The sequence below is a fragment of the Emys orbicularis genome, chromosome 12 (genome assembly GCF_028017835.1).
Source record: "Emys orbicularis isolate rEmyOrb1 chromosome 12, rEmyOrb1.hap1, whole genome shotgun sequence".
NCBI lineage: Eukaryota > Metazoa > Chordata > Testudines > Emydidae > Emys > Emys orbicularis.
This window is the reverse complement of record NC_088694.1, coordinates 35,016,264-35,042,946: the sequence shown is the minus strand read 5'-3', so window position 1 is coordinate 35,042,946 and position 26,683 is coordinate 35,016,264. Positions and strand designations below refer to the sequence as shown.

At 46.1% G+C, this 26,683-nt stretch overlaps 2 protein-coding genes across 2 annotated transcripts in view; one reads left to right on the top strand and one right to left on the bottom strand.

Moving 5' to 3' along the window:
• The window catches only part of LOC135886051 (cytosolic phospholipase A2 gamma-like), a 979,292-nt gene that overhangs the window by 382,506 nt on the left and 570,103 nt on the right, over positions 1-26,683 (top strand).
• On the bottom strand, positions 2,244-3,182 carry LOC135885996 (olfactory receptor 5V1-like). The gene has a single exon (XM_065413889.1). It carries the CDS (start codon positions 3,180-3,182, stop codon positions 2,244-2,246), a length of 939 nt encoding a protein of 312 aa, XP_065269961.1.

Sequence of the window (26,683 nt, the reverse complement as noted above, 5' to 3'; positions counted from 1 at the left end):
GTGGGGCCTTGGGCTGACTCCGATGGTGGAGTGTCATCTCAGGTTGCCCCTTTTGGTATCCGCACCAACTGCTACCAACTTTCTTCTTCTCTGCCACCTCCACCCATTTGACTCCGATCTCCCCTGCCTTGATTACAGTTTTGGGCTTCCCATCTAGGATGTATCTTTCTATTTCCTCAGGAACACCCTCTAAGAACTGCTCCATTTGTATTAGGAGAGATAGATCTTCCAGAGACTTAACATTTGCTCCTGATATCCAGGCATCCCAATTTTTTACAATGTGGTAGGTGTGTCGGGAAAATGCAACATCTGGTTTCCACCTTAGGGCTCTGAACTGCCAACAGGTATGCTCAAGTGTTAGCCCCATCCTAATGCTGGCCTTTTGTTTAAAAAGTTCATACTTGTTTGTGTGTTCTTTAGGCATTTTAGCTGCTACCTCTGCTAAAGGTCCACTAAGTTGTGGCCTCAGCTCCACCATATACTGGTCTGTAAGGAGGTTGTACCCAAGGCAGGCTCTTTCAAATTTTTCTAAGAAGGCCTCTGTATCATTGCCTACCTTGTATGTGGGGAATTTCTTGGAATGGACACCTGGAGGAGGACTGTTATAGCTACCTGGTTGACCCAGCTTAGCCCTTTCCAGTTCTAAGCACTTCAGTTCTGTCTCCGCTTCCAAGAGCTTTGCCTCCACTTCCGATTCCAAGCACTTCGCCTCTGCTTCCACCTCCCAGCGCTGCATCTCTCTCCTCTCCTCGTCCTCCAAACGCTTCATCTCTAGGAAGAAATTCCTGTCTTCCGCAGTTAGAACTCCGTCTGGGTTAAGGGCATCCCTCCATCTTTGCACCTGGATCTCGGGTTGGGGAGGGCTGACCATTCCCTGCAGGGAAATCTCCGGTTCCCCATCCCCTCCCTTCATTTCTGTCATGGAGCTGGATCTCTGGGCTTGTTCTGGGTCTGTCTTCTCTGTGGTGTGCCACTTTGGGAAGACTGGTTGCTCAAGGGTTTCGGTGCCCGACTGCAACCTCATGCACTGGGCTGCCCTACTGTAGCCTAGCTATTTCATTGCCATGAAGTTAGGGAAAAAATGGCTTGTTGGACTCCCTGGCTTTGCAGGCTTAACCCTTTGTGTGCCTGTTCCCCCTCAGACAACAAAGAAAAGAAAAGAAAAGAAAAGAAAGAGAAAAAACCCTGGGTTTGCAGGCTGCCAAAAGGAAAAACGTGTCCCTTTAAAATCCTGAGGTCTGTGCCTCTGGTTCAAAATGATCCCACTGCTCTGCCACCATATCAAGGCTAATTCCTCACTCTGGCACTTCGACTGCAGAAGGTGGGGGCCCGCAAGGATTCAAAAAATGTATACTGGCCACTCCAGGCTCGTATTAAACTCCCAAGATTACAGCTTTTCTCTGTCCTTTGATTGGTAGATGCTGCCACCACCCAAGTGCAGAACCCCTTTGAGAGCCCAGGAAGGTGCACTTGGGAATTCCTTCCTGTGGGGTACCCTCAAGCCCTTTCACACACAACCATCCAGGGAAGAACTGAGAAAGAAAAAAAGAAAAAAAAGGAAATCAGCTGTTGCCACCAGCTAATTAAACATGTGGACAAACCTCTTAAGACACAAAAATTCAATTCTGTTCTTTAAAAAGGTAAATTTTATTTAAAAAAAGGAAAGAAAATACATCTGGGAATTCAGCTATTGCTTGATTTTAAAAGAGCAACTACAAGGATTAAGCACCAAGAATAGCTTTCCTGAGGTCCAACTTAAAGGTTACAAGCAAACCAAAAGCACCGTGGTTAGCACAGAGGAATCCACAAGCCATCAAGAAATAAAAGGGATAAACCTAATTGTGTCTTCCTAGACATTTACTAATCTACTTACATATCTGGGGTTTAAATTAATAGTTTCTAGGTATGATACTGATGATTTTTTCATACCTGGCCCAAGTTTTTCACAGCATAGATCTGCCCTGTCTGCCTCTCCCCAGGAGAATTACAACAGACAGACAAAAGGTGAGTCGTTTTTCAATTTTAAAAAGTTCTAACCTTCCCACTGACTCTTTTCCACTCACTTCCTTTTACCTATGCATAGCAGTGAGATTTTTTAACCCTTTACAGGTAGAGCAACTAGAGAACAGATACTCAGAGGGATTTTTTAGCTACTGGTTGGCTGGGTGTCCATAAAAGGGAGCTACAACACCCCCCCCCTTCATTTATCACAACACTACTTACCCACAGTTCTATGTTCAACACTACTTGAGAAACTTGAATTTCCCCAATATATTCCTTAGGGCTTTTTTCACCTCCTTGTTTTTCAGGCTGTAGATGATGGGGTTTAGCATGGGAGTCAAGATGTTGTACTGGATGGAGAACATTTCATCCAGAGCCACAGAGGAGACTGATCTGGGCTTTGTGTACTGGATGAAAGCTGCCAGGTACAACAAACCAACCACAATCAGGTGGGAGCTGCAGGTGGAGAAGGCTTTTTGCTTGCCCTGCACAGAGGGTATCCTCAGGATGGTGGAGATGATGTGAATGTAGGAGATAAGGGTGAGGAGGAAGGAGATCGCTCCAAGTATCACAGCGGAAGTGAGAAGCACCACTTGATTGGTGAAGGTATCAGTGCAGGACAGTTGTAATAGGGGAGGGAGCTCACAGCTGAAATGGTGGATTTGATTGGGCCCACAGAAATGCAACTTGAAGGTGAAAACCGTGTTAAGCAGGGCATATAAAAACCCAACTGTCCATGCCCCACTCACCAGTTGATCACAGATCCCTTTGCTCATCATCTCCATGTAATGCAATGGGTCACAGATGGCAGCATAGCGATCATAAGCCATTGCTGAAAGAATGAAAACTTCTGTACTGGCTAAGAGGATAAAGAAGAACATCTGGGTAATGCAGCCATTGACCGAAATAATTTTGTGCTCTGCTAGGAAGTTCATCAGCATTGTAGGCACTGTGATGGAGGAATAGCAGATATCAACAAAGGATAAATGGAAAAGGAAGAAGTACATGGGGGTGTGAAGGTGAGAATCAGTTCTTATCACCAGCATGATCAGTATGTTCCCAACCAGAGTAACGAGGTAAATAACTAAAAACACCAGGAAGAGGAAAATCTGCACCTGTGGATCACTGGAAAGTCCCAGCAGAATAAATTCAGTCACTTTGGTTTCATTTTCCATTGGCATTTATTTAGGAAATCTTTGATCTGGAAGACCAGAAAAAAAATTATATTAACACTTCTCGTAAAAGTAAATTGAAACAGCATGTGAAGATCCTCAGACAAGTAGCATGCATGTAAAGAGAGCCTATTCCTGCCTGTAAAAGGTGTGTTTTAAACAGAGTAAATTGAGAGAGAGAGAGTGAGAGAGAGAGAGATGCTGGATGGAATTTGTGTTTTTTAAATTGACAAAATGGGCTGGATACACAAAAGGACTTGGGCATCTAACTGCCCTTTTTGATGCCTAAATCCCAGCATCAGGCCCCACTGGTATTCACAAATACCCCTGCTCAGCTGTGACTAAGGGACAGTCTGCTGTGGGGCTCCCTCAGCCTCTCTTCTTGACCCTGTTTCACTGTGGATACATAATAAAAGAGACAGTGCAGCAGGGTTACTGGATCCTTGGACTTCTGCATCTGGGGTGAGGGTTCTAACCACAAGGCTATGAAGGCATTCCCACACACTCTCTTCAATCTGGCCATATGACTTTAACAGAGCTACAGCTGAGTTAGGCCAGCATGGGGTCTGGAAGATTGACTCCAATGGAGCTATGGCCAATTTGCAATAGCTGGGCATCTGGCCAAATCTATAAAAATAATCTCTTTCTCTATTACATTTTATCAGTTGTTCTAGACAATGTTGTTGAAAACACTATTTAATATCTGTAGTGTATGATTGGAGTCATATCTATTAAAATCATCAGGCTTTTTCAAGAAGAAGAAATGAATGGGGCCAGCAAAAATTCTCTCAGTGCCGTGACATAAATTTGAAAAGAGGGGCCTGATAGAAAATTAATGGTCTGTTGTTCCTAAGTCATTTAAACTCCGACTCAAGGGGACTTTTGACTCATTGTTCTGCATGTCTGAATATCAGGCTTTACATATAGAAGAGAATCTATCCTGCCCCCATGGACGTCAGTGGTTATTTTGACATTAGTTTTCAATGGAAATGGGAATGAAGCAATGCTCTCTCCAATGTCCCATCTATTTTTCTCCCCATATGACCTTAGAGAGAAAATCAGCATTCCTTCATTGTCAACTCATGAGACAAATACCTAAGCACAGAGATTGACTTTGTACTAGAACCTGAATGTAAACACAGGCAGATTCTGTGTGAAGGGAAATTTCACAGTAGAGAGAAGTAAATAGCTGCCCCCTGGCAAAGATCTTTACAGGGACCACTGCTCTTCAACATACACATAAATGATCTGGAAAAAATGTTAAACCATACAAAATCATAGAATCATAGAATATCAGGGTTGGAAGGGACCTCAGGAGGTCATCTAGTCCCACCCCCTGCTCAAAGCAGGACCAATTCCCAACTAAATCATTCCAGCCAGGGCTTTGTCAAGCCTGACTTTAAAAACTTCTAAGGAAGGAAATTCCACCACCTCCCTAGGTAACCCATTCCAGTGCTTCACCACCCTCCTAGTGAAAAAGTTTTTCCTAATATCCAACCTAAACCTCCCCAACTGCAACTTGAGACCATTACTCCTTGTTCTGTAATCAGGTACCACTGAGAACAGTCTAGCTCCATCCTCTTTGGACCCCCCTTTCAGGTAGTTGAAAGCAGCTATCAAATCCCCCCTCATTCTTCTCTTCTGCAGACAAAACAAATGTTTGCATACGATACAAAATTTCTCAAGATAGTTAAGCCCAAACTAACTGAGAAGAGTTACACGCAGATCTCACAAAAATGGGTAACTGGGTGACAAATGGCTGGTGAAATTCAGTGTTGATAAATGCAATATAATGAATATTGGAAAACATGATCCCATCCATAAAAAAAAATGAAGAGGTCTAAATTAGCTGTTATCCCTTAAGAAGAGAGATCTTGGAGTCATTGTGGATAGTTCTCTAAAAAAGCATCTGCTCAATGTGCAGTGGAAATAAAAAAAAACTAACAGAATGTTGGGGACCATTAAGAAAGGGATTGATAATAAGACTGAAAATATCAGAATGCCACTATATAAATGCATGGTATGTCCACACCTTGAATACTGTGTGCAGTTGTAGTTGGCCCACCTCCAAAAAGATATATTGAAATTGAAGGGCAACAAAAATGATCATGGGTATGGAACAGCTTCCATATGAGGAGAGATTAAAATGACTGTTGACTTGGAAAAAGGTGACTGGGGGGACATGATAGAGATCTACAAAATCAAGAATGATGTGGAAAAAGTAAATAAGGAAATGTTATTTACCCCTTCACATATCATACAAACCAGGGGTCACCCAATGAAATGAATAGGCAGCAGGTTTTAAACAAACATAAGGAAATACTTTTTCACATAATACACAATCAACTTGTGGAACCCATTACCAGGAGATGTTGGGAAGGCAAAAAGTATAACTGGGTTCAAAAAACAATTAGATAAATTCATGGAGGATAGGTCCTTCAATGGCTATTAGCCAAGATTGTCAGGGACATAACCCCATTTTCTGGGTGTCCCTAAGCTTCTGACTGCTAGAAGCTGGGGCTAGACAACAAGGGATGGATCACTCAATAAATTGCAAAGTTCTGTTGACTCCCGCAGAAGCATCTGTCATGGACCACTATTGGAAGACAGGATACTGAACTAGGTGGACTATTGGTCTGAACAAGTATGGTCATTCTTACATTCATATTAAAACTAATTGTCTTCTCCTACCCAGGCCCATAAAACACACACACACCACACTCTCCAAAATAAAAATACAGCTAATGTGTACCAAATGAACTCTCGCAGTGCTGCTGAGAGAGAGAGAGAGAGAGAGAGAGAGAGAGAGATGGATGATTCAAGTAGCAGCTGGGTTCCCAACCATCGCCCCGGTGCTGTAACTTACTCTGTGTGCGCACCCAGTGTAGCTGTAGCTGTCTCGGTCCCAGGATATTCGAAAGATAAGGCAGGTGAGATGATATCTTTTATTGGACCAGCTTCTGTGGGTGAGAGAGAAAAGCTCTATGTGGCTCAAAAACTTGTCTGTCTCCCCAACAGAAGTTGGCCCAATAAAAGATATCACCTCACCTACCTTATCACTGTGTGAGCAGGCAGAAGTCAATGAGACTCGGTAGAGAGACCCACCCCTAGATAAGGAGGGACAGAATCTGGTTCTTTGGAATGGAAAGGATAAAATAAGTTTAAAAAGCAGTAAAATATGAATCGACTCACCTGCCTTTTTAATGTGGATCATAAACATGGTGAGATCATTCTGATCTGTGCTTTTCTCTTTCTGTTGTCTTAGTCTATCTCCCTATTTATTGATTTGTCTGCCTAGTCTCTCTATCTGCCTCCACGATACAGCACCTCAGGATATCAACTCTTCTTTACCCCAAACACTTACATCTGACAAGGGAGGGTACGGTTAGCACTGGGAGTGGAGCAAAGAACTTTTCCTCATCCGACTCCAAGACTAAGAAGCAATTCTTGAGAGCTGTTTAAATGGTGTCCTGTTCCACCTGGGACAAGATCCCCAAAGTTCACTCTCTGTAACAAGCTACCGGTAATACCATGCTGGGTCAGTCCTTGAGCAGCGAAAATTGAGGCTTGGATTACCAAAGACGCCTAATGGATTTAGGTATACAATTTTAGTGACAGGGTCAGATTTTCAAAGCACCTAAGGAGCTAGACAACCAAATAGCAAATTATTTTCTCTCCCATATGGTACTTTGAAGATGCTAGCCACAATGTAAATGGGGCAGATAGACTGCATGAAATAGTGGGGAAAAGTAGGGGATGAAACATTGTTTTCTTGCACCCATCAAAAAGCAGTATTGGTTGACCCTGTACTATTTGCAAATTTGACAACTATTTGCCAAATATTTTCATTAACAGGGAGGTTGGAGGGAAGTGTCCAAATTACAATCCAGCATATGGACCGGTAGCACCCATCCCCAATACCTTTAGCCTATTTGTTGGGGTACTCAGAGGTGGGAGAAACTCATTCACTTCCCACCTTTGCCTGCTGTGAAGAAGAGATTTGAAGTTAGCCCCTCTCCCCCCATCTCTCAGGAAAGTGTTTTAATCTCTGGGCCATAAGGTAATTTAGGGCAAGGCTTTCTCAGACTCTCCTGTTGAAGCTGTTCACATTGTATAAATCAGCAGCACATCAGCAGCAGGAGATACACATCACGCTAATGCAGCCATGGTGACACGAAGACACTCATCTCTCAGTGGTCACATAGACATTCTGCCAGCCAAGCAGAGACCTTTGATGATGCTGAAATGCCAGTGACAAAAGACTGATCAGATGTGTGACTTCTTTGCATAGAGGACCTCCTGTTGCCAATCAGCTACCCAGAGAGATAAAACTATTCACCCATTCATGGTCATTGCTATCTACTTGTGCACCACCAGGTCATTCATTTCCGTTTTATTGGCTTTGGTTTTATCATCATAGAGTAAGCAATTTTTCTCAGCTTTGGTCAGTAGTCTCTCCAACTAAGGCAATATCATTCTCATATTCAAGATCCACTAAAGATGAATCTTTAAATAGTACATTTCCTCCTTGGGCCTCAGTCATCGGATAGTCTATTATACCATTAAATACCAAAGGGTGAGAGACTGCATACCTGACGCACCCCGATTCTACTGAAAATCAGTCTGTAATACAACCGTTGACCCTCACACAGGTCAATGTACCATGTTATTGTTCCTCCGTGTGGCACACTAAGCCCTCAGGCACCCCACACTGGTGAAGTGGTATCCACAGTGCTGGTTGATGCAGTGAGTCAAAATTGGCTGCAAAGTCTATAAACACGATGGTAACATCCTTTGGTCACTCTATTCATTTTTCAGTAAACCTATCTGTCTATCAAGTCTGACACATGGGGGTTTCCCTTTAGTAATTGTTAAGATTGTTTCAGGATCTGTCACTACTTTTGTGGTTATTGTACAATGGAAAGGGCATTTCACCCAACAGGTATCTCTGGGTTGTAGAACTTACCTCCCTAGTGGGAGAGGGAGGAGGCCCTTTCCAATAGTTGACTAACACCTTAGACTTAGTATATGTCTACACAATCAGCTATGGGTATGATTCCCAGCTCATGTAGACATACTTACACTAGCTCTCACTGAGGTAGATCACTTAAAATAGTAGTGTAGCTATTGAACACCTAAACACCTGTCAGGAATGGTCTAGATAATACTTAATCCTGCCATGAGTGCAGGGGACTGGACTAGATGACCTCTCACGGTCCTTTCCAGTCCTATGATTCTATGATTCTATGAAGTACAGACATTGGCATGCGTTGACACGGTCAAGATATGCCAAATACATACCCATTGGGTTCAGGTGGGTTTCTACTCAGTGAAAATAGCCTGTGCCTCCACTCACTGCAGCCTATGATACTACTACTACCCTGCTAATTTTGGATGAACTGGTACTGACACCTCTTGTTCATAGTGTAGACATAGCCTTAATGGACACTGAGAGGCAATTCCTTAATGTCTGTAGCTTTCTGCCCTGGGGGGAGCACTGGAACCAGTTTGAATAGGCTGGGTCACACTGGGGGAACCATACTGACCATTGCATGGACACACTGAAGAATCTGAGCAAGCCAAGAGAGTGTAAATCAGACAGATTCTGTTCCTGTAACTTAGGAGCAAAGCCAAACTAATCTAGCTTCTAGTGAAGTATGAGATTAGATGAGATTAAGTATGTGTGCAGGGCTCTGGCAGGAGCTGTTCTTCAACCACTACCCAGGAGTTTTCCTGTCTTTTCAAGTTCATCACATCCGCAGCCCAGACCAAGAACTACTCCTTACTCTATAAGTCATTGATTTCTCCAGTTTTGCTCTTTAAAGAGACCTTGATTACGTAATCAGCCAGACAATCAGTATCTGCTCAAAGTGCAGCTTCAAAAGGATGGATTCCAGGTGAGTCATTTGCATAATCTTCACCACCACAAATTTCCTTGAAAATCCACTTCATGCGTATTGTCCCCAAATGGCCTTTGATATCCCCACTATATGCCACAGATTGCATGATTCGTGTCTTCCTCCTAAAGAAGCTCCATGTAATCCTACAAAAGTACATACACATTTACATTTTTAATACAATGAATTCCAAAGATGTAAAACCTAATTCAGTAAGATTTGTCCAAGATGTTACAGGACACCATCATATCTGTCACAATGACACTCTTGCAATACAGTGTCTGAACCCCTTGCTGCACTTATTCAACTCAAACCTTCCTGCAGCCTTACTCCCTGTCTTGAATGCAATTCCTTGGAGACTCTTCAGCTATGACATCCATCCATCCAGTTTGGGTCTCCCAACCCTTCTTTTACCCTCCACTTCTAAGATAAACTCCTTGTTTCCTATATATTCTTCCAACTTTCTTTTCACATGACCAACTCATCTACACCTGGATTCCCTCCGTTTCTTTCTATAATTGGTACCACCTTCACATTTCTCCTACTTCATTGGTTCCAAATAATGGACCAGTCATGTAACTCCAAACACCCATCTTTACATTTTCATTTCCATTGTATTTAAGATCTGCTCTTGTCTCTTCCTCAGTGCCCAGAATTCAGGGCCCTAGAAAGTTCAGGCCTAATTAACGTCTTGTATATCTCACTTTTCAGTTTGACAGGTTTAGAGGAAACACACATGTTCATATAAATAGGCATATAGTGCCCAATACAGCAAAAGCTGTACACCTGTAAATAGCTTGAACACATGTATAATCTTATTGAAATTACATGAGAGTACGGAGTACTAACATGAGTGTAAATCTGTCTGCCAGATTGGGATGGTGCATAATGTTGATTAGGCTCAATAATGCAGATGATCTATAAGTAGAAATCCTATAGCCTCCATTGGAGTTCTGAATGCAGACAGGCTATAGGAGTATGTCTATGTAGTCTAAACACTCAAGTGCATGCAGTATCATGTCTGTAGAGAAGAAGAGATTTACAAAAAACATAATAGAGGAATGAAAAAGTCCATTCAGTGGAGACCTCTTCTCTTTTTTTGTGTAGAATTTTCACAAGGTGAGAATGATGGTTTGGTGAACCAGTGTTGATAGGGCGTTCTACGCATGTGCTGATGGCACGAAGAAGACACATAATTAGACTGTGGCACTTCTTCGCACAGAGAGACATTGAGACGAAAACTGTAGCAAGATTCAGAAAAGGTTTGGATAAGAAGAATATACAGGGTTATTATAAATTAATTAGGATAACGTATTTTGAAGGGATATTAAACATCATGTTTCAGGGATTAAGCCAATATCTAATTGTTAACAATTCTACTGTGGGTACTGATTATCCCATCTCTGTCTACTGTGAATCTTCCTCTGAACGTCTGGTTCTGGTCACTGTGAGAAACAAGATACTGGGCTAGATATGGCCCTCAGGTTGGACGCCGGATGGCAATTCTTTTGTTCCCATCACACAGACAATGGCAGAACTGAACAATTTTCTTCAGCAGGATCTGTGACTCACAAAGATCTTAAAGTATTTTGTGTGTATTCACTTGGATCCATATATAGGCCCAAAGAGGCCACATAACCCAGTCACTGTCCAAGATTAAACAGATTTAAACAAGATTAGGAGTTTGGTATGCAGAGACATGCAACCTTGGGGGAAAAAACACCATTAAAATCCCTTTTTATAACATTTTTATTAAAGATATAGACAAGAAAAACTGTGAAAGCATTTGAAATGTAAAATATTAAATAAGGTTTTCATTTTAACAATGTCCTTTGTTTCCTTTCTCTTTAGCTGGAGACTGTTTTAAAAAAAAGAATTAGATAACCTCCTGGAGGATAGGTCCATCAATGGCTATTAGCCAAGATTATTAGGGACCCAATCCCATGCTCTGGGTGTCTCTAAACCTCTGACTACCAGAAGCTGGGACTGGCTGACAGGGGATGCATCACTAGATAATTGCCCTGTTCTGTTCAGTCCCTCTGAAGAATCTGGCACTGGGCACTTGCAGAAACAGGATACTGGACTAGATGGACCATTGGTCTGGCCTGGATGGTCTTTCATTTGTTCTTATGTTCTAACATGATGATAGGTGGTTTCTTAGCCAATGGGAGATGCTGAGGAGAGGGGTGTGTTTTAAGCTCCCAAGCTGTCAAAGAATTCAGTCCCGATGTCCCCTGGAGCGAGACACCTCCTTCTGCTTAGGATTCTCAGCTGGGAACCCTCTAACCCCAATTAAGGTGTTTTCTTACAAGAAGTTGGGCTGGGGGGTGGGAGGAGGAAGAAGGAATTAGAAGGAGACTGATAATAACTTTTATCCCAGTGATCAGAATAGTCACCTGGGATGTGCGAAGGCCCCACTTCAAGTGCCTGATAAGGAGAAAGGATTTAAACCGATCTTTTCCCTGACCCATGTGGGTATCCTAACCTCTGGGATATGGGATCTCCTCATTTGCAGCCTCACAGCTAGAGAAACACAGGCTTAGCACATGGTCTTATTAGCCACTGAGAGACCTGGCAAACTTGTACCAGCATTGGGCTGTTTAGGGCATTACTTTTAGCTGCCTCTTTCTGCTCCCAGGCTCACAGCAGTGCTGCAAAATATCCAGTATTGTCCTGATGAGCCAGACTGTCATTAGACAGAAGGGAAAAGGATAGGAAAGAGAAAAAATAATGTGGTGGAGCTAAAATGAGATGGGGGGTCGGAGGAGGAAGACGGTGGGAGAGAAAGTCTCACGTCACAGGTGGTATTTGGGATTTAGCTGGAGGCACTGGTGGTATCATGCCTTCCTCTCTCTGGTCTGGTCTGGTCGGGACATCTCTCAGGATTAGGATGAATAAGGTTCAGGGTCCCAGGAGGGGCTGGGGGTTGCAGCCATGGTGGTGAAGCTCACTCCAGTAGCCAAGTTTTCTCTTCTGAAGTCTCTGTCTTTAAGAACCCCAAAAGGGATTGATGGGTGCAATAGCCCATCCCCTTTTCGCTTTGCCCACCGATTAGGCCTAGTTTCTGATACACTGATTTCAGTTCACTCATTTTTTGGTCTCACACTGTCTTATTTATGAGGCCTGATCTTAACACAGTTTGTGACTTCCAGCAGGTCTCCTTTCCTTTGGACTAATTCAGTCTCTCTCTTTCCCTTGAGTTCCTTTTTCCATCACCATTTGCTATGAATGGCTACTGTGGCATCTTATGAACTGTCACATATTTTGTACCGTTGAGCTCACAATGAGAGTACGGTTTGTAGGCCCAATTATTGCAACACCTATTAAACTCTGCCAGCCATCTCTGAGGGTATTTTCCCCACATGACAGAAGATTACCACCATCAATCATCTGTTAAGCACCCGCAAAATAGTAGTCTCTGTGTTTAAGGTGACATTGACAAGAGTCTATGCCCAAAGAGCTTAATATATTCCTTATTAAATAAGTGGAGGAACCACTTCTTTATTATATAGATAGTACAGGAGAGCGAGATCTGATCCAGCAACTATTTTGGGGGAAGTTCTCTGGTTTGTGTAATAGGTCAGACTAGGGAATCATAGTTGTCCCTTCTGGCCTTTGAATCTAAGGCCTGGTCTACACTAGGAGTTTATGTCGAATTTAGCGCCGTTACATCGAATTAACCCTGCACCCGTCCACACCACGAAGCTATTTAGTTCGACATAGAGCTCTCTTAAATTCGACTTCTGTACTCCTCGAAAACGAGAGGAGTAGCGCTAAATTCGCAATGGCAATATCGAATTAGGCTAGGTGTGGATGGAAATCGACGGTAATAGCTCCGGGAGCTATCCCACAGTGCACCACTCTGTTGACGCTCTGGACAGCACTTCGAGATCGGATGCTCTGACCAGCCACACAGGAAAAGCCCCGGGAAAATTTGAATTCCTTTTCCTGTCTGAGCAGTTTGAATCTCATTTTCTGTTTGGACAGCGTGGAGAGCTCAGCAGCACTGGCAACGATGCAGAGATCTCCAGCAGAGATGGCCGTGCAATCTAATAGAAAGAGGGCCCCAGCATGGACTGATCGGGAAGTCTTGGATCTCATCGCTGTGTGGGGCGATGAGTCCGTGCTTTCAGAGCTGCGCTCCAAAAGAAGGAATGCAAAGATCTACGAGAAGAACTCTAAAGCCATGGCAGAGAGAGGATACAGCCGGGATGCAACGCAGTGCCGCGCGAAAATCAAGGAGCTGAGACAAGGCTACCAAAAAACCCAAGAGGCAAACCGACGCTCCGGATCCCAGCCCCACACATCACGTTTCTACGAGGCACTGCATTCCATCCTAGGTGCGGCCGCCACCACTACCCCACCAGTGACCGTGGACTCTGAGGATGGGATATTGTCCACGGCCGGTTCCTCGTCGGAAATGTTAGCGGACGGGGAAGATGAGGAAGGAGATGAGGAGGACGAGGCAGTCGACAGCGCTTGCACCGCTGATTTCCCCAACAGCCAGGAGCTCTTCATCACCCTTACCGAGATCCCCTACCAACCGTCCACAGCCGTTACCCCGGACACCGAATCAGGGGAAGGATCAAGCAGTGAGTGCTTTAAACATCTAAACATTTAATTTTAACATAACTGAAATATTTATATTGTTAAGAATGGGCTTTTCATTCACTCATTTAAACACAGAAACTTTTATTTATAACAAAACAGGAATATTAACTATATCAGCAATTGGGTGTTCATGATTTCTTTGGCTTACTCAACTATTTAGTCCCAACTATGTATAAAAAATCAAATAATGTCCGGATTTTCATGATTAGTCCACCACAGGACGCTCCACTCTGTAGTCCCTTCTAGTGCAGTTAAACGAAAAGACGGTCAATATGCCCGGGAATTGACAGAGAGTCCTCCTGGGATAGCTCAGCATAGCTCTCCTGGAGGTACCGCTCAAGCATGCGCATCAGGTTCCGTGGCAGGGCGATCTTGTTCGGTCCACCGTGGTAACACACGTTCCCACGCCATGAGTCTATTAAGTAGTCCGGGATCATGGCACGGCAGAGCATGGCGGCATACGGCCCTGGCCTCTGCATGCTCTCCCGAAGCATCCGTCCCCTCTCGCTCTCCGAGATCCTCATTAGCGTTATGTCGCACATGACGCCCTGCTTTAAATGAGGGAGGGGAATGTTAGTATTGGGACTGCTTTACAGCCACGCGGTGGAGGCGGCAGAGGGGCAGCATACAGGGATCTTTCCCTGGGACAGCCGCGAGGTGGTGGGACAGGGGCAGAGCTCATGCTTCCCTGATTGCTGCCAGCAGAGAGTGGCCTTGCTTTCAGTGCGAAAGGAGCCCAGTGCTACTATTAAATTTTTAAGCTGCCACAAGTCTACGGCTTACCATGTTTTCCTGCAACAAAAGTAGAGGTGTCCTGCCACGCTTCTCTGATCGCAACTGCAAGACCCCAGGCACTGAAGGCGAGGGCCGAAAATTCGACCTTGTCCTGAGTGCGCATGTGAAAGGTGCAGTGCATGGTGTTGTTCACAGAGAAAGACTATGTTCTTTGTTAGCAACTTCATTTATCTGTCTCAGGAATTCACTCCCTTTTTCCCATTCCCACAGACACATCTGCGACTGTCTCCCAACCCAGCCTGGCATCACACTCCCAGAGGCTAGCGCAGATTAGGAGAAGGAAGAAGAAGACGCGTGAGGACATGTTCTATGAACTTATGGACTGCTCACGAGAGCAGGCAGCCCAGACGACACAGTGGAGGGAGAACTTGTCACAAATGCACAGAGCAGTCATGGAACGGGAGGAGAGGTGGCGCCAGGAGGACCAGCAGGCTACTCAAACCCTGCTTGGACTAATGAGGGAGCAAACGGAGACGCTCCGGCGCCTAGTGGATGTTCTGCAAGACCGGAGGCAGGAGGACAAAGCCCTGCTGCTGTCTATCTCTAACCGCCCTCCCCCGCCACCAAGTCCCACACCCCCCTCACCAAAAGTCCAAAGAAGGAGGGGCGGCAAGGGCCGTTAAAACTTTCAGTCAGCCCCTGCACACTGCTTCAGCAATAGAAGGCTCTCGTTCCACAAAGTTTGAAAAGTCCTTTCCTACCCATCTCACACAAGCCCCCGTCCAAGTTTCCTCCCCCCCCCGCCCTTTTCATGTGCGGTTCATAATAAAAAAACAGTTTCTGTTAAGTACTGTTTCCGAGAGTGTCTTTTAGAGGGGATTCTGTCTGAAGGGGGGGAAGGGGTTTGTTACTTGGACAGGACAGTCACCTTTAGCAGGCTACAGAGGCGGGGGCAGGTCCAGCATCAGGACACATACACAGTGCAGTCACCAGTTACCCTGGTCAGTCTGGGAGGCGGTTTTCATGTTCTGGGGTGCGGGGGGGTTGATCTGTGACTTTGTGGCGGGGGAGGGCAGTTAGAGATCTTATGCCGCGGTCCTTATCCTGGATCACAGAGCCACGCAGCAGGGGGTCTGTAACCCTCCACCCCCTGCCAGAAAGTCACTTGGCCGACACATACACGCAGTCCCGCCCAGGACTGCTGGCAGGCTGCGTTGAAACAACCAATCCAGCACTGCGGAGCCTGTCATTCCAGGAGTTTAGAAGCATCATTTGCATCAAAACACTAAACCCGCCCCCCGCCACAGTCTGCGTCCCCGGTTTAAAACATTCCCGCGAAAACAGTAAGAAAGAGAACCTTGTTCATTAACAAAACGGAACAGATTTTATTTGTTGGGAAGGTGGTGAAGGGGGTATGTAACTTGGAAGGATAGTGAACAGTAACTGGGTAAAGAAACGGGGGCAGGTTCAGCATCTGTGTCCACAAACTACACAGTCACTGGAGACCCTGCTCAGTCAGGAACCTGGCTTTCAAAGCCTCCCTGATGCACAGCGCGTCCCACTGGGATCTTCTAATCGCCCGGCTGTCTGGCTGGGCGTAATCAGAAGCCAGGCTATTTGCCTCAACCTCCCACCCCGCCATAAAGGTCTCCCCCTTGCTCTCACACAGATTGTGGAGCACACAGCAAGCAGCTATCACAATGGGGATATTGGTTTCGCTGAGATCACAGCGAGTGAGTAAGCTTCTCCATCTCCCCTTGAGACGGCCAAAAGCACACTCCACCACCATTCTGCACTTGCTGAGCCGGTAGTTGAAGAGTTCTTTCCCTGAGTCCAGTGCGCCAGTGTAGGGCTTCATGAGCCAGGGCATTAGCGGGTATGCAGGGTCCCCGAGGATCACTGTAGGCATCTCCACATCCCCAACAGTTACTTTGTGGTCCGGGAAGTAAAGACCTTCCTGCAGCCGTCTAAACAGACCAGAGTTCCTGAAAACCCGAGCGTCATGAACCTTGCCCGGCCATCCAACGTTGATATTTGTAAAATGTCCCCGATGGTCCACCAGTGCTTGCAGCACCATGGAAAAGTATCCCTTTCTGTTTATGTACTGGCTGGCCTGGTGGTCTGGTCCCAGGATAGGGATGTGAGTCCCATCTATAGCCCCACCGCAGTTTGGGAATCCCATCTCGGCAAAGCCATCTATGATGAGCTCCACGTTTCCCAGGGTCACTACCTTTGATAGCAGTAGCTTGATGATTGCCTTGGCTACTTGCATGACAGCAACCCCCACGGTAGACTTGCCCACACCAAAGTGGTTAGCGACTGACCGGTAGCTGTCTGGCGTTGCAAGCTTCCAGAGGGCTATGGCCACTCGCTTCTGGACAGTCAGGGCTGCTCGCATCCGGGTGTCCTTTCGCTTCAGGGCAGGGGACAGCAACTCACACAGTTCGAGGAAAGTCCCCTTCCGCATGCGAAAGTTGCGCAGCCACTGGGATTCATCCCAGACCTGCAGCACTATGCGGTCCCACCAGTCCGTGCTTGTTTCCAGGGCCCAGAATCGCCGTTCCACAGTATCCACAAGACCCAGTGACACCGAGATGTCCTGGGCGCTGGGTCTCATGTTTTCTGAGAGGTCGGAGCTAGTGTCCGACTTCATGCCGTCACGGTGGTGCCGTGGCCTCCTCTCCTGATTTCTCTGCAGCTGCCTCTGGTAAAGGTGGATGAGAAGCTGCGAGGCGTTGAGAACTGGCACAACTGCAGCGATGGTCGCAGCGGGATCCATGCTCGCACTGCTGTGGCGTCCGCGCTGTCAGTAATCAGAAAAGTGCGCGAACTGATTTCCCGCCGGCACTTTCAGGGAGGGAGGGAGGGCGGGAGTGACGGACAGATGACGACAGGCACCCAAAAGCACCCTCGACACATTTTTTTACCCAGAAGGCATTTGGGGCTCGACCCAGAATTCCAATGGGCAGCGGGGACTGCGGGAACTGTGGGATAGCTGCCCACAGTGCACCGCTTCCAATGTCGACGCTTGCCCCGTTAGTGTGGACTCACAAAGTCTCACAAAGTCGAATTACTGTCCTTAGTGTGGACACACACGTTCGACTTTGTAATATCGATTCCACGTAGTCAAATTAACTAAAATCGAAGTACTCTCGTAGTGTAGACATACCCTTAGATGCAGGTTCTCTGGACCTGCTGGTTTAAAAATATCAAACTTTAGTAGATTCTTTTTAACATCCTCCAGAAATACCAATGGAATGGAAAGAATGTTATTATTGCCATATGATGAAACTATATCATCTGTTTTTTCCCCAGATTCAGAACAGAAATATTTATTGAACACTTATGCCTTTTCTGGATTTTTGCCAGAAGTTGGGAATGGGCAACAGGGGACAGATCACTCGATGATTACCTGTTCTGTTCATTCCCTCTGAGGCACCTGGCATTGGCCACTGTTGGCAGAAAGGATGCTGGGCTAGATAAACCATTGGTCTGAGCAGTATGGCTGTTTTTATATTCTTATCATTGATAATTCTGCCATTTACATTATTAATGGACCAGTACCATTGGCAGGATTCATTTTGTTCTTAATATATTATAAAAACACCGTATTGTCCTTAACTCTGCTGGCAATAGATTTCTCCTTATGTGCCTTTGCTTCCCTTATTATTTTTCTATAATTCCTAACTTCTGCTTTATATTCATTACTATTAACTTCCCTTTCTTCACTTATTATTTCTTAATTTGTATAGCTGCCTTCACTTCCCCTCTAAACAAGTTCATTTTTAGACCAGCACATTTTCCCTCAGTTGTGGGATCGTGGCTTTTAGGGGAATCTAGTAAAGTGTTTTTTTGAATGATTCCCAAGCATCATTTACATTTTCATGATTAAACTCTTCCTCTCTTTTCATCTGGCTCATAATTGCTTTTAGCTTTGTGAATCTGGTCCCACTAAAGCACCAAATTTTATATATAAACACATGGGGGAATTCTGTGCCAAAAAATTAAAAATTCTGCACACAATATTTCAAAATTCTGCAAAATTCTGCATATTTTATTTGTCAAAATAACACATGATAATCATGCCAGTTTCAATTATTTTGGTAATTTATTTCAAAATTTGTCAGCTAGTGTAATAATAATACAGATGCACACAAAAAAAGGATTCTTGGTCCTGCTAGTGGAGGCAGGGGGCTGGACTCGATGACCTTTCAGGGTCCCTTCCAGTTCTATGAGATAGATAGGTAATTGTTTTTTTAACAAATAGATTCCTTACTAGGAATATTAATACAGAACTTTAAGTAATTCATTTAAATTACAATATCAAATTGTATTTCCTGCACCTGTCAGAAGCAGTGCAAAGGCTTGGGGGAGTCAGGGGTAATGGAGGAGCTGAGGGAGAGGGAATGAACCTGGAGTGAACCTGGAGGATTGTTGGGTGTGGGTGGGAGAAGTATGGAAGAGGTTTTTGGGGAGGAGCAGTGGGATTGGGGGGAGGGAAGTTGGGATACCTCCCCCATGCAGACCCTTGCTTACCCCAACCCTCTCCCATTCAGTCAGGCATATCTGCCCCTGTCCCCACACCCCCATCCCCATGTGTCCCTGAAGTTTCCCTCCCCCATCCCCATGTGGCCTTGCACCCCCACTTCCATTAAGCTCCTGGCTCAACGGTGTCACCCCACTAGCTCCTGAGCCCATGCCCCAGTCTGTCCCCCCACTAGCCATTCTGAACCCAGTGTGTGACCCCCCTCCCCAGTAGCCCCACTTTGTCCTAACTTGGCTCCACTGTAATGAATTTCTACTCCTGGGGGAATTCTGCACTACTGCACACACATGGCATACCCCCTCCCCCCCACACACAGGGAAAATACATTCTGCCCCAGAAGTGCTGCCGTTCCTCCTTTTGCCCACCAGAGGCCGCTGTTGTGCCAGAACAGCCAGCTGCATTCATGCTGCTGGCTGTTCTGGCACCACAGTTGCCTATGCTGGGTGAAAGGTGGAACTGCAGCACTTCTTGTAGTTTCTGAGGGCAAAAATTCAGCAGGACAAATGAATTCTTTGTGTGCACAGTGGCACAGAATTCTCTCAGGAGTAATATATATTACTGATATGGACTTGTTTCACATTATAAATGTCATCAAATCATAACCACTAGTACCTGTGCTACCATTAATTTTTAGTTCTGTGATCAGTTCCACTTTATCTGTCAGGATAAGGTCTAATGTAGAACTACCCCATGCAGAATGAAACATTTATTGAGTTAGGAAATTGTTGTCTATTATGTTTAGAAATTACAAGGATGTTTTAGGACTGACAGCAAATAACCTCCAGCATATGTCACTCACATTGGCATGCCCCGTGATCACACAGCTTTTTATCTGCACATTATAGATAGGTGCGTAAAGAGGTGGTCATCGTGTTCCCAGTTGTGATTTGGTGGTCTGTAGCAGAGACCAACTAATACTCCATCTTGTGCTTTATCTGTTAGGACATTGATCCATAAGCATTTAAGATCATTTTCTTCCAAGTTATCTGTAACTCAGAAACAAGTAATGTCATTTATGACCTAGAGTGCCATTCCATATTTGATCTTTCCTAAATAGGTTATAATAATTGATTTTAATATTCCAGTTGCATTAATCATCCCTCCAAGTTTCAGTAATACCAAACAGATCAAATTTATTCCAATAAATGAACAATTCCAAATCCTCTTGTTTGTTACCCAGGCTCCTAGCATTCGTGTATAGGCAGTTCAATAATTTCTTCTCTTCATATCCTTTGGTTCCTTGATTAATTTTGTTCTCAATATTTCCATTTTGTTCTGAGTGCTCATATCTTCCCTTCTTTTAACCTCCCCTTTTGCTATTAGTTTAATCCCCACCTGATTACTCTAGCCAGCCTGTCCCCAAGAAGACTGCTCCCACTTCTACTGAGGTGGACTCCATCCAAACTATATATCCCCCTCGCCATAGAAGGTGCAGTGATGTTCCACAAAACCAAGATCCTGTACCCTACACCACTTACCTAGCCAGCCATTCACCTCAACACTCTTCTTCATTCAGTCTTCTTTCATTCATGGGACAGGAAAGGTCTCAGACAAGATTGCATTCCTCTTCTTCAGCATGCTTCCAAGTTCCCAGAAGTCATCTACTGTGAGATAGCCCACGGCACAATGTCATTAGTGTATTATGAACCACACCAATAGATCCTTGCCTGATGACTTCAGAAGCCTTATTTTATTTCATGTGAAGAAGATGTACCAACCAAGCTCTTGAGAAAGAATTTTCTGTACCACTTCAGACCACCAAGCCACCTAGTCTTAGGCTGTGTCTACACTACCAGCTAAACTGGCACTGCTGCGATCGATGCAGTGATGTCAATTTAGCGGGTCTGGTGAAGGCATGCTAAGTCGATGGGAGAGTGCTCTCCTGTCAACATCTGTACTCCACCTCCCCGAAGGGCGGAAGCTATGCTGATGGGAGAGCTTCTCCCGTCGACATAGTGTGGTGTAGACACTGCAGTAAGCCGACCTAAGTTACGTCAACTTCAGTTATGTAACTTGCATAACTGAACTAGCGTATCTTAGATCAACTTAAGCATTAGTGTAGTCTAGCCCTTAGCTCTGGGAAGGCAGCACACCATGCTGTTGTCCACCAGTCTCTTGCAGAACATTCTTTCAATTCTTCTGAGTATTGAATCTACAACAAGGATCATCTGTCTTCCTAGGACAACTGGAGAACTGGGCTGTCCAACTGTTATTTTGATTTTTTACACACACAAAATCTATCAGAATTTTGGTCTGTAGGGAATTCTGAAATGTTTATTTTCATTCTCATTCAGAATAAAATTAAAAATGACATTTTGGAAATTCTAATGAAACAGAAATTCTGGTTTCTGACCTGCTCTAGTTCTGATCAACATGAAATGTTTTGACACGTGTGAGACTAACATTTTTTGAACATTTTATTCCACAAAAATGTTTGGTAGTTCATCTTTTCATCCTGATTCAGCATGAAAATAAATGTCAAGCTATTGGAATTTCCTATGTGATGGATATTCCATTTTCCAGGAAGCTCTAATTATGGATGGGATTTTCAAAGACACCAAACGGAGTTAGTGCAAAAATTCTATTGAATCTCGCTCACGTGCCTTTTGAAAACCCCAACTACATTGTCTATGATGCTGTAAGGACTTAACTAAGGATCAGATTTGTTCCCCTGTATGCACAGGCCCAAATCCCAAATGTGTGTGATTTAACAGATCTGATTGAAAAATAAAAATGTATGTCTCCAAAAAAGTTGGCATGATTTTGGGGAAGTTTTTTATTATTCTGTAACAAAATATTTAGTTTGAAAAGAAAAAAACTAACATTTTATTAAATTTACTTTCAAATTATTTCTGTAAAAATATGCTAAATTATTTGAAATCACATTGTTTTCATGAAACATTTTGATTTTGATGAAATGTCAAGTGAAACATTGAAAACATTTGGCCAGTTCTGGTGACTGAGAAATGGGTTTTACCAATGGGGTCTGAGGCCTTGTCTACACTACGAGAGTACTTCGATTTTAGTTAATTCGACTATGTGGAATCGATATTACTAAGTCGAACGTGTGTGTCCACACTAAGGACAGTAATTCGACTTTGTGAGACTTTGTGAGTCCACACTAACGGGGCAAGCGTCGACATTGGAAGCGGTGCACTGTGGGCAGCTATCCCACAGTTCCCGCAGTCCCCGCTGCCCATTGGAATTCTGGGTCGAGCCCCAAATGCCTTCTGGGTAAAAAAATGTGTCGAGGGTGCTTTTGGGCGCCTGTCGTCATCCGTCCGTCACTCACGCCCTCCCTCCCTCCCTCCCTGAAAGCGCCGGTGGGAAATCAGTTCGCGCGCTTTTCTGATTACTGACAGCGCGGACGCCACAGCAGTGCGAGCATGGATCCCGCTGCGACCATCGCTGCAGTTGTGGCAGTTCTCAACGCCTCGCAGCTTCTCCTCCACCTGTACCAGAGGCAGCTGCAGATCAATCATGAGAGGAGGCTACGGCACCACCGTGACGGCATGAAGTCGGACACTAGCTCCGACCTCTCTGAGAACATGAGACCCAGCGCCCAGGACATCTCGCTGTCACTGGGTCTTGTTGATACTGTTGAACGGCGATTCTGGGCCCGTGAAACAAGCACAGAATGGTGGGACCACATAGTGCTGCAGGTCTGGGATGAATCCCAGTGGCTGCGCAACTTTCGCATGCGGAAGGGGACTTTCCTCGAACTGTGTGAGTTGCTGTCCCCTGCCCTGAAGCGAAAGGACACCCGGATGCGGGCAGCCCTGACTGTCCAGAAGCGAGTGGCCATAGCCCTCTGGAAGCTCGCAACGCCAGACAGCTACCGGTCCGTCGCTAACCACTTTGGTGTGGGCAAGTCTACCGTGGGGGTTGCTGTTATGCAAGTAGCCAGGGCAATCGTCAAGCTACTGCTATCTAAGGTAGTGACCCTGGGAAACGTGGAGCTCATCAGAGATGGCTTTGCCGAGATGGGATTCCCAAACTGCGGTGGGGCTATAGATGGGACTCACATCCCTATCCTGGCACCGGACCAACAGGCCAGCCAGTACATCAACAGAAAGGGGTACTTTTCCATGGTGCTGCAAGCACTGGTGGACCATCGGGGACGTTTTACCAATATCTACGTTGGATGGCCTGGCAAGGTTCATGACGCTAGGGTGTTCAGGAACTCTGGTCTGTATAGACGGCTGCAGGAAGGTCTTTACTTCCCGGACCACAAAGTAACTGTTGGGGATGTGGAGATGCCTACAGTCATCCTCGGGGACCCTGCATACCCGCTAATGCCCTGGCTCATGAAGCCCTACACTGGCGCACTGGACTCAGGGAAAGAACTATTCAACTACCGGCTCAGCAAGTGCAGAATGGTGGTGGAGTGTGCTTTTGGCCGTCTCAAGGGGAGATGGAGAAGCCTACTCACTCGCTGTGATCTCAGCGAGACCAATATCCCCATTGTGATAGCTGCTTGCTGTGTGCTCCACAATTTGTGTGAGAGCAAGGGGGAGACCTTTATGGCGGGGTGGGAGCTTGAGGCAAATAGCCTGGCTTCTGATTACGTCCAGCCAGACAGCCGGGCGATTAGAAGATCCCAGCGGGACGCGCTGTGCATCAGGGAGGCTTTGAAAGCCAGGTTCCTGACTGAGCAGGGTCTCCAGTGACTGTTCACTTTGTGGACACAGATACTGAACCTGCCCCCGTTTCTTTACCCAGTTACTGTTGACTATCCTTCCAAGTTACATACCCCCTTCCCCACCTTCCCAACAAATAAAATCTGTTCCGTTTTGTTACTGAACAAGGTTCTCTTTCTTACTGTTTTCGCGGGAATGTTTTAAACCGGGGACGCAGACTGTGGCGGGGGGCTGGTTTATTGTTTTGATGCAAATGATGCTTCTAAACTCCGGGAATGACAGGCTCCGCAGTGCTGGATTGGTTGTTTCAACGCAGCCTGCCAGCAGTCCTGGGCGGGACTGCATGTATGTGTCGGCCAAGTGACTTTCTGGCAGGGGGCGGAGGGTAACAGATCCCCTGCTGCGTGGCTCTGTGATCCAGGATAAGGACCGCGGCAGAAGATCTGTAACTGCCCTCCCCCGCCACAAAGTCACAGATCAACCCCCTCGCACCCCAGAACATGAAAACCGCCTCCCAGACTGACCAGGGTAACTGGTGACTGTACTGTGTATGTGTCCTGATGCTGGACCTGCCCCCGCCTCTGTAGCCTGCTACAGGTGACTGTCCTGTCCAAGTAACAAACCCCTTCCCCCCCTTCAGACAGAATCCCCTCTAAAAGACACTCTCGGAAACAGTACTTAACAGAAACAGATGTTTTATTATGAACCGCACATGAAAAGGGGGGGAGGAAACTTGGACGTGGGCTATTGTGAGATGGGTAGGAAAGGGCTTTTCAAACTTTGGAACGAGAGCCTTCCATTGCTGCAGCAGTGTGCAGGGGCCGACTGAAAGTTTTAACGGCCCTTGCCGCCCCTCCTTCTTTGGACTTTTGGTGAGGGGGGTGTGGGACTTGGTGGCGGGGGAGGGCGGTTAGAGATAGACAGCAGCAGGGCTCTGTCCTCCTGCCTCCGGTCTTGCAGAACATCCACTAGGCGCCGGAGCGTCTCCGTTTGCTCCCTCATTAGTCCAAGCAGGGTTCGAGTAGCCTGCTGGTCCTCCTGGCGCCACCTCTCCTCCCGTTCCATGACTGCTCTGTGCATTTGTGACAAGTTCTCCCTCCACTGTGTCGTCTGGGCTGCCTGCTCTCGTGAGCACTCCATAAGTTCATAAAACATGTCTTCACGCGTCTTTCTCTTCCTTCTCCTAATCTGCGCTAGCCTCTGGGAGTGTGATGCCAGGCTGGGTTGGGAGACAGTCGCAGATGTGTCTGTGGGAATGGGAAAAAGGGAGTAAATTCCTGAGACAGATAAATGAAGTTGCTAACAAAGAACATAGTCTTTCTCTGTGAACAACACCATGCACTGGACCTTTCACATGCGCACACAGGACAAGGTCGAATTTTCGGCCCTCGCCTTCAGTGCCTGGGGTCTTGCAGTTGCGATCAGAGAAGCGTGGCAGGACACCTCTACTTTTGTTGCAGGAAAACATGGTAAGCCGTAGACTTGTGGCAGCTTAAAAATGTAATAGTAGCACTGGGCTCCTTTCGCACTGAATGCAAGGCCACTCTCTGCTGGCAGCAATCAGGGAAGCATGAGCTCTGCCCCTGTCCCACCACCTCGCGGCTGTCCCCGGGAAAGATCACTGTATGCTGCCCCTCTGCCGCCTCCACCGCGTGGCTGTAAAGCAGTCCCAATACTAACATTCCCCTCCCTAATTTAAAGCAGGGCGTCATGTGCGATATAACTCTAATGAGGATCTCGGAGAGCGAGAGGGGAAGAATGCTTCGGGAGACCATGCAGAGGCCAGGGCCGTATGCCGCCATGCTGTGCCGTGCCATGATCCCAGACTACTTACTGGACTCATGGCGTGGGAACGTGTGTTACCACGGTGGACCAGTTATGTTAAAATTACATGTTTAGATGTTTAAAGCACTCACTGCTTGATCCTTCCCCTGATTCGGTGTCCGGGGTAACGGCTGTGGATGGTTGGTAGGGGATCTCGGTAAGGGTGATGAAGAGCTCCTGGCTGTCGGGGAAATCAGTGGTGCAAGCGCTGTCGACTGCCTCGTCCTCCTCATCTCCTTCCTCATCTTCCCCGTCCGCTAACATTTCCGACGAGGAACCGGCCGTGGACAGTATCCCATCCTCTGAGTCCACGGTCACTGGTGGGGTAGTGGTGGCGGCCGCACCTAGGATGGAATGCAGTGCCTCGTAGAAACGTGATGTGTGGGGCTGGGATCCGGAGCGTCGGTTTGCCTCTTTGGTTTTTTGGTAGCCTTGTCTCAGCTCCTTGATTTTCACGCGGCACTGCGTTGCATCCCGGCTGTATCCTCTCTCTGCCATGGCTTTAGAGATCTTCTCGTAGATCTTTGCATTCCTTCTTTTGGAGCGCAGCTCTGAAAGCACGGACTCATCGCCCCACACAGCGATGAGATCCAAGACTTCCCGATCAGTCCATGCTGGGGCCCTCTTTCTATTAGATTGCACGGCCATCTCTGCTGGAGAGCTCTGCATCGTTGCCAGTGCTGCTGAGCTCTCCACGCTGTCCAAACAGAAAATGAGATTCAAACTGCCCAGACAGGAAAAGGAATTCAAATTTTCCCGGGGCTTTTCCTGTGTGGCTGGTCAGAGCATCCGAGCTCGAAGTGCTGTCCAGAGCGTCAACAGAGTGGTGCACTGTGGGATAGCTCCCGGAGCTATTACCGTCGATTTCCATCCACACCTAGCCTAATTCGATATTGCCATTTCGAATTTAGCGCTACTCCTCTCGTTTTCGAGGAGTACAGAAGTCGAATTTAAGACAGCTCTATGTCGAATTAAATAGCTTCGTGGTGTGGACGGGTGCGGGGTTAATTCGATGTAACGGCGCTAAATTCGATATAAACTCCTAGTGTAGACCAGGCCTAAGAGGGTTAAGCAATCTCCTCAAATCGAAAGTCATAGTGTAAGGCCAGATGGGACCATTAGACTACCTAGTCTGACCTTCTGTATATCACAGGCCATTGAATTTCATCCAGTTACACGTATATTGAGATCAATTACTTGGGTTAAATTTTCAGTCCTTAGGAGACTAAGCTGTTGTGAGCCACAGAGACCAGGAGA

Excerpts from the sequence above, each read along its gene's own strand:
- LOC135885996 (XM_065413889.1), bottom strand. The coding sequence starts at position 3,182 with ATGCCAATGGAAAATGAAACCAAAGTGACTGAATTTATTCTGCTGGGA.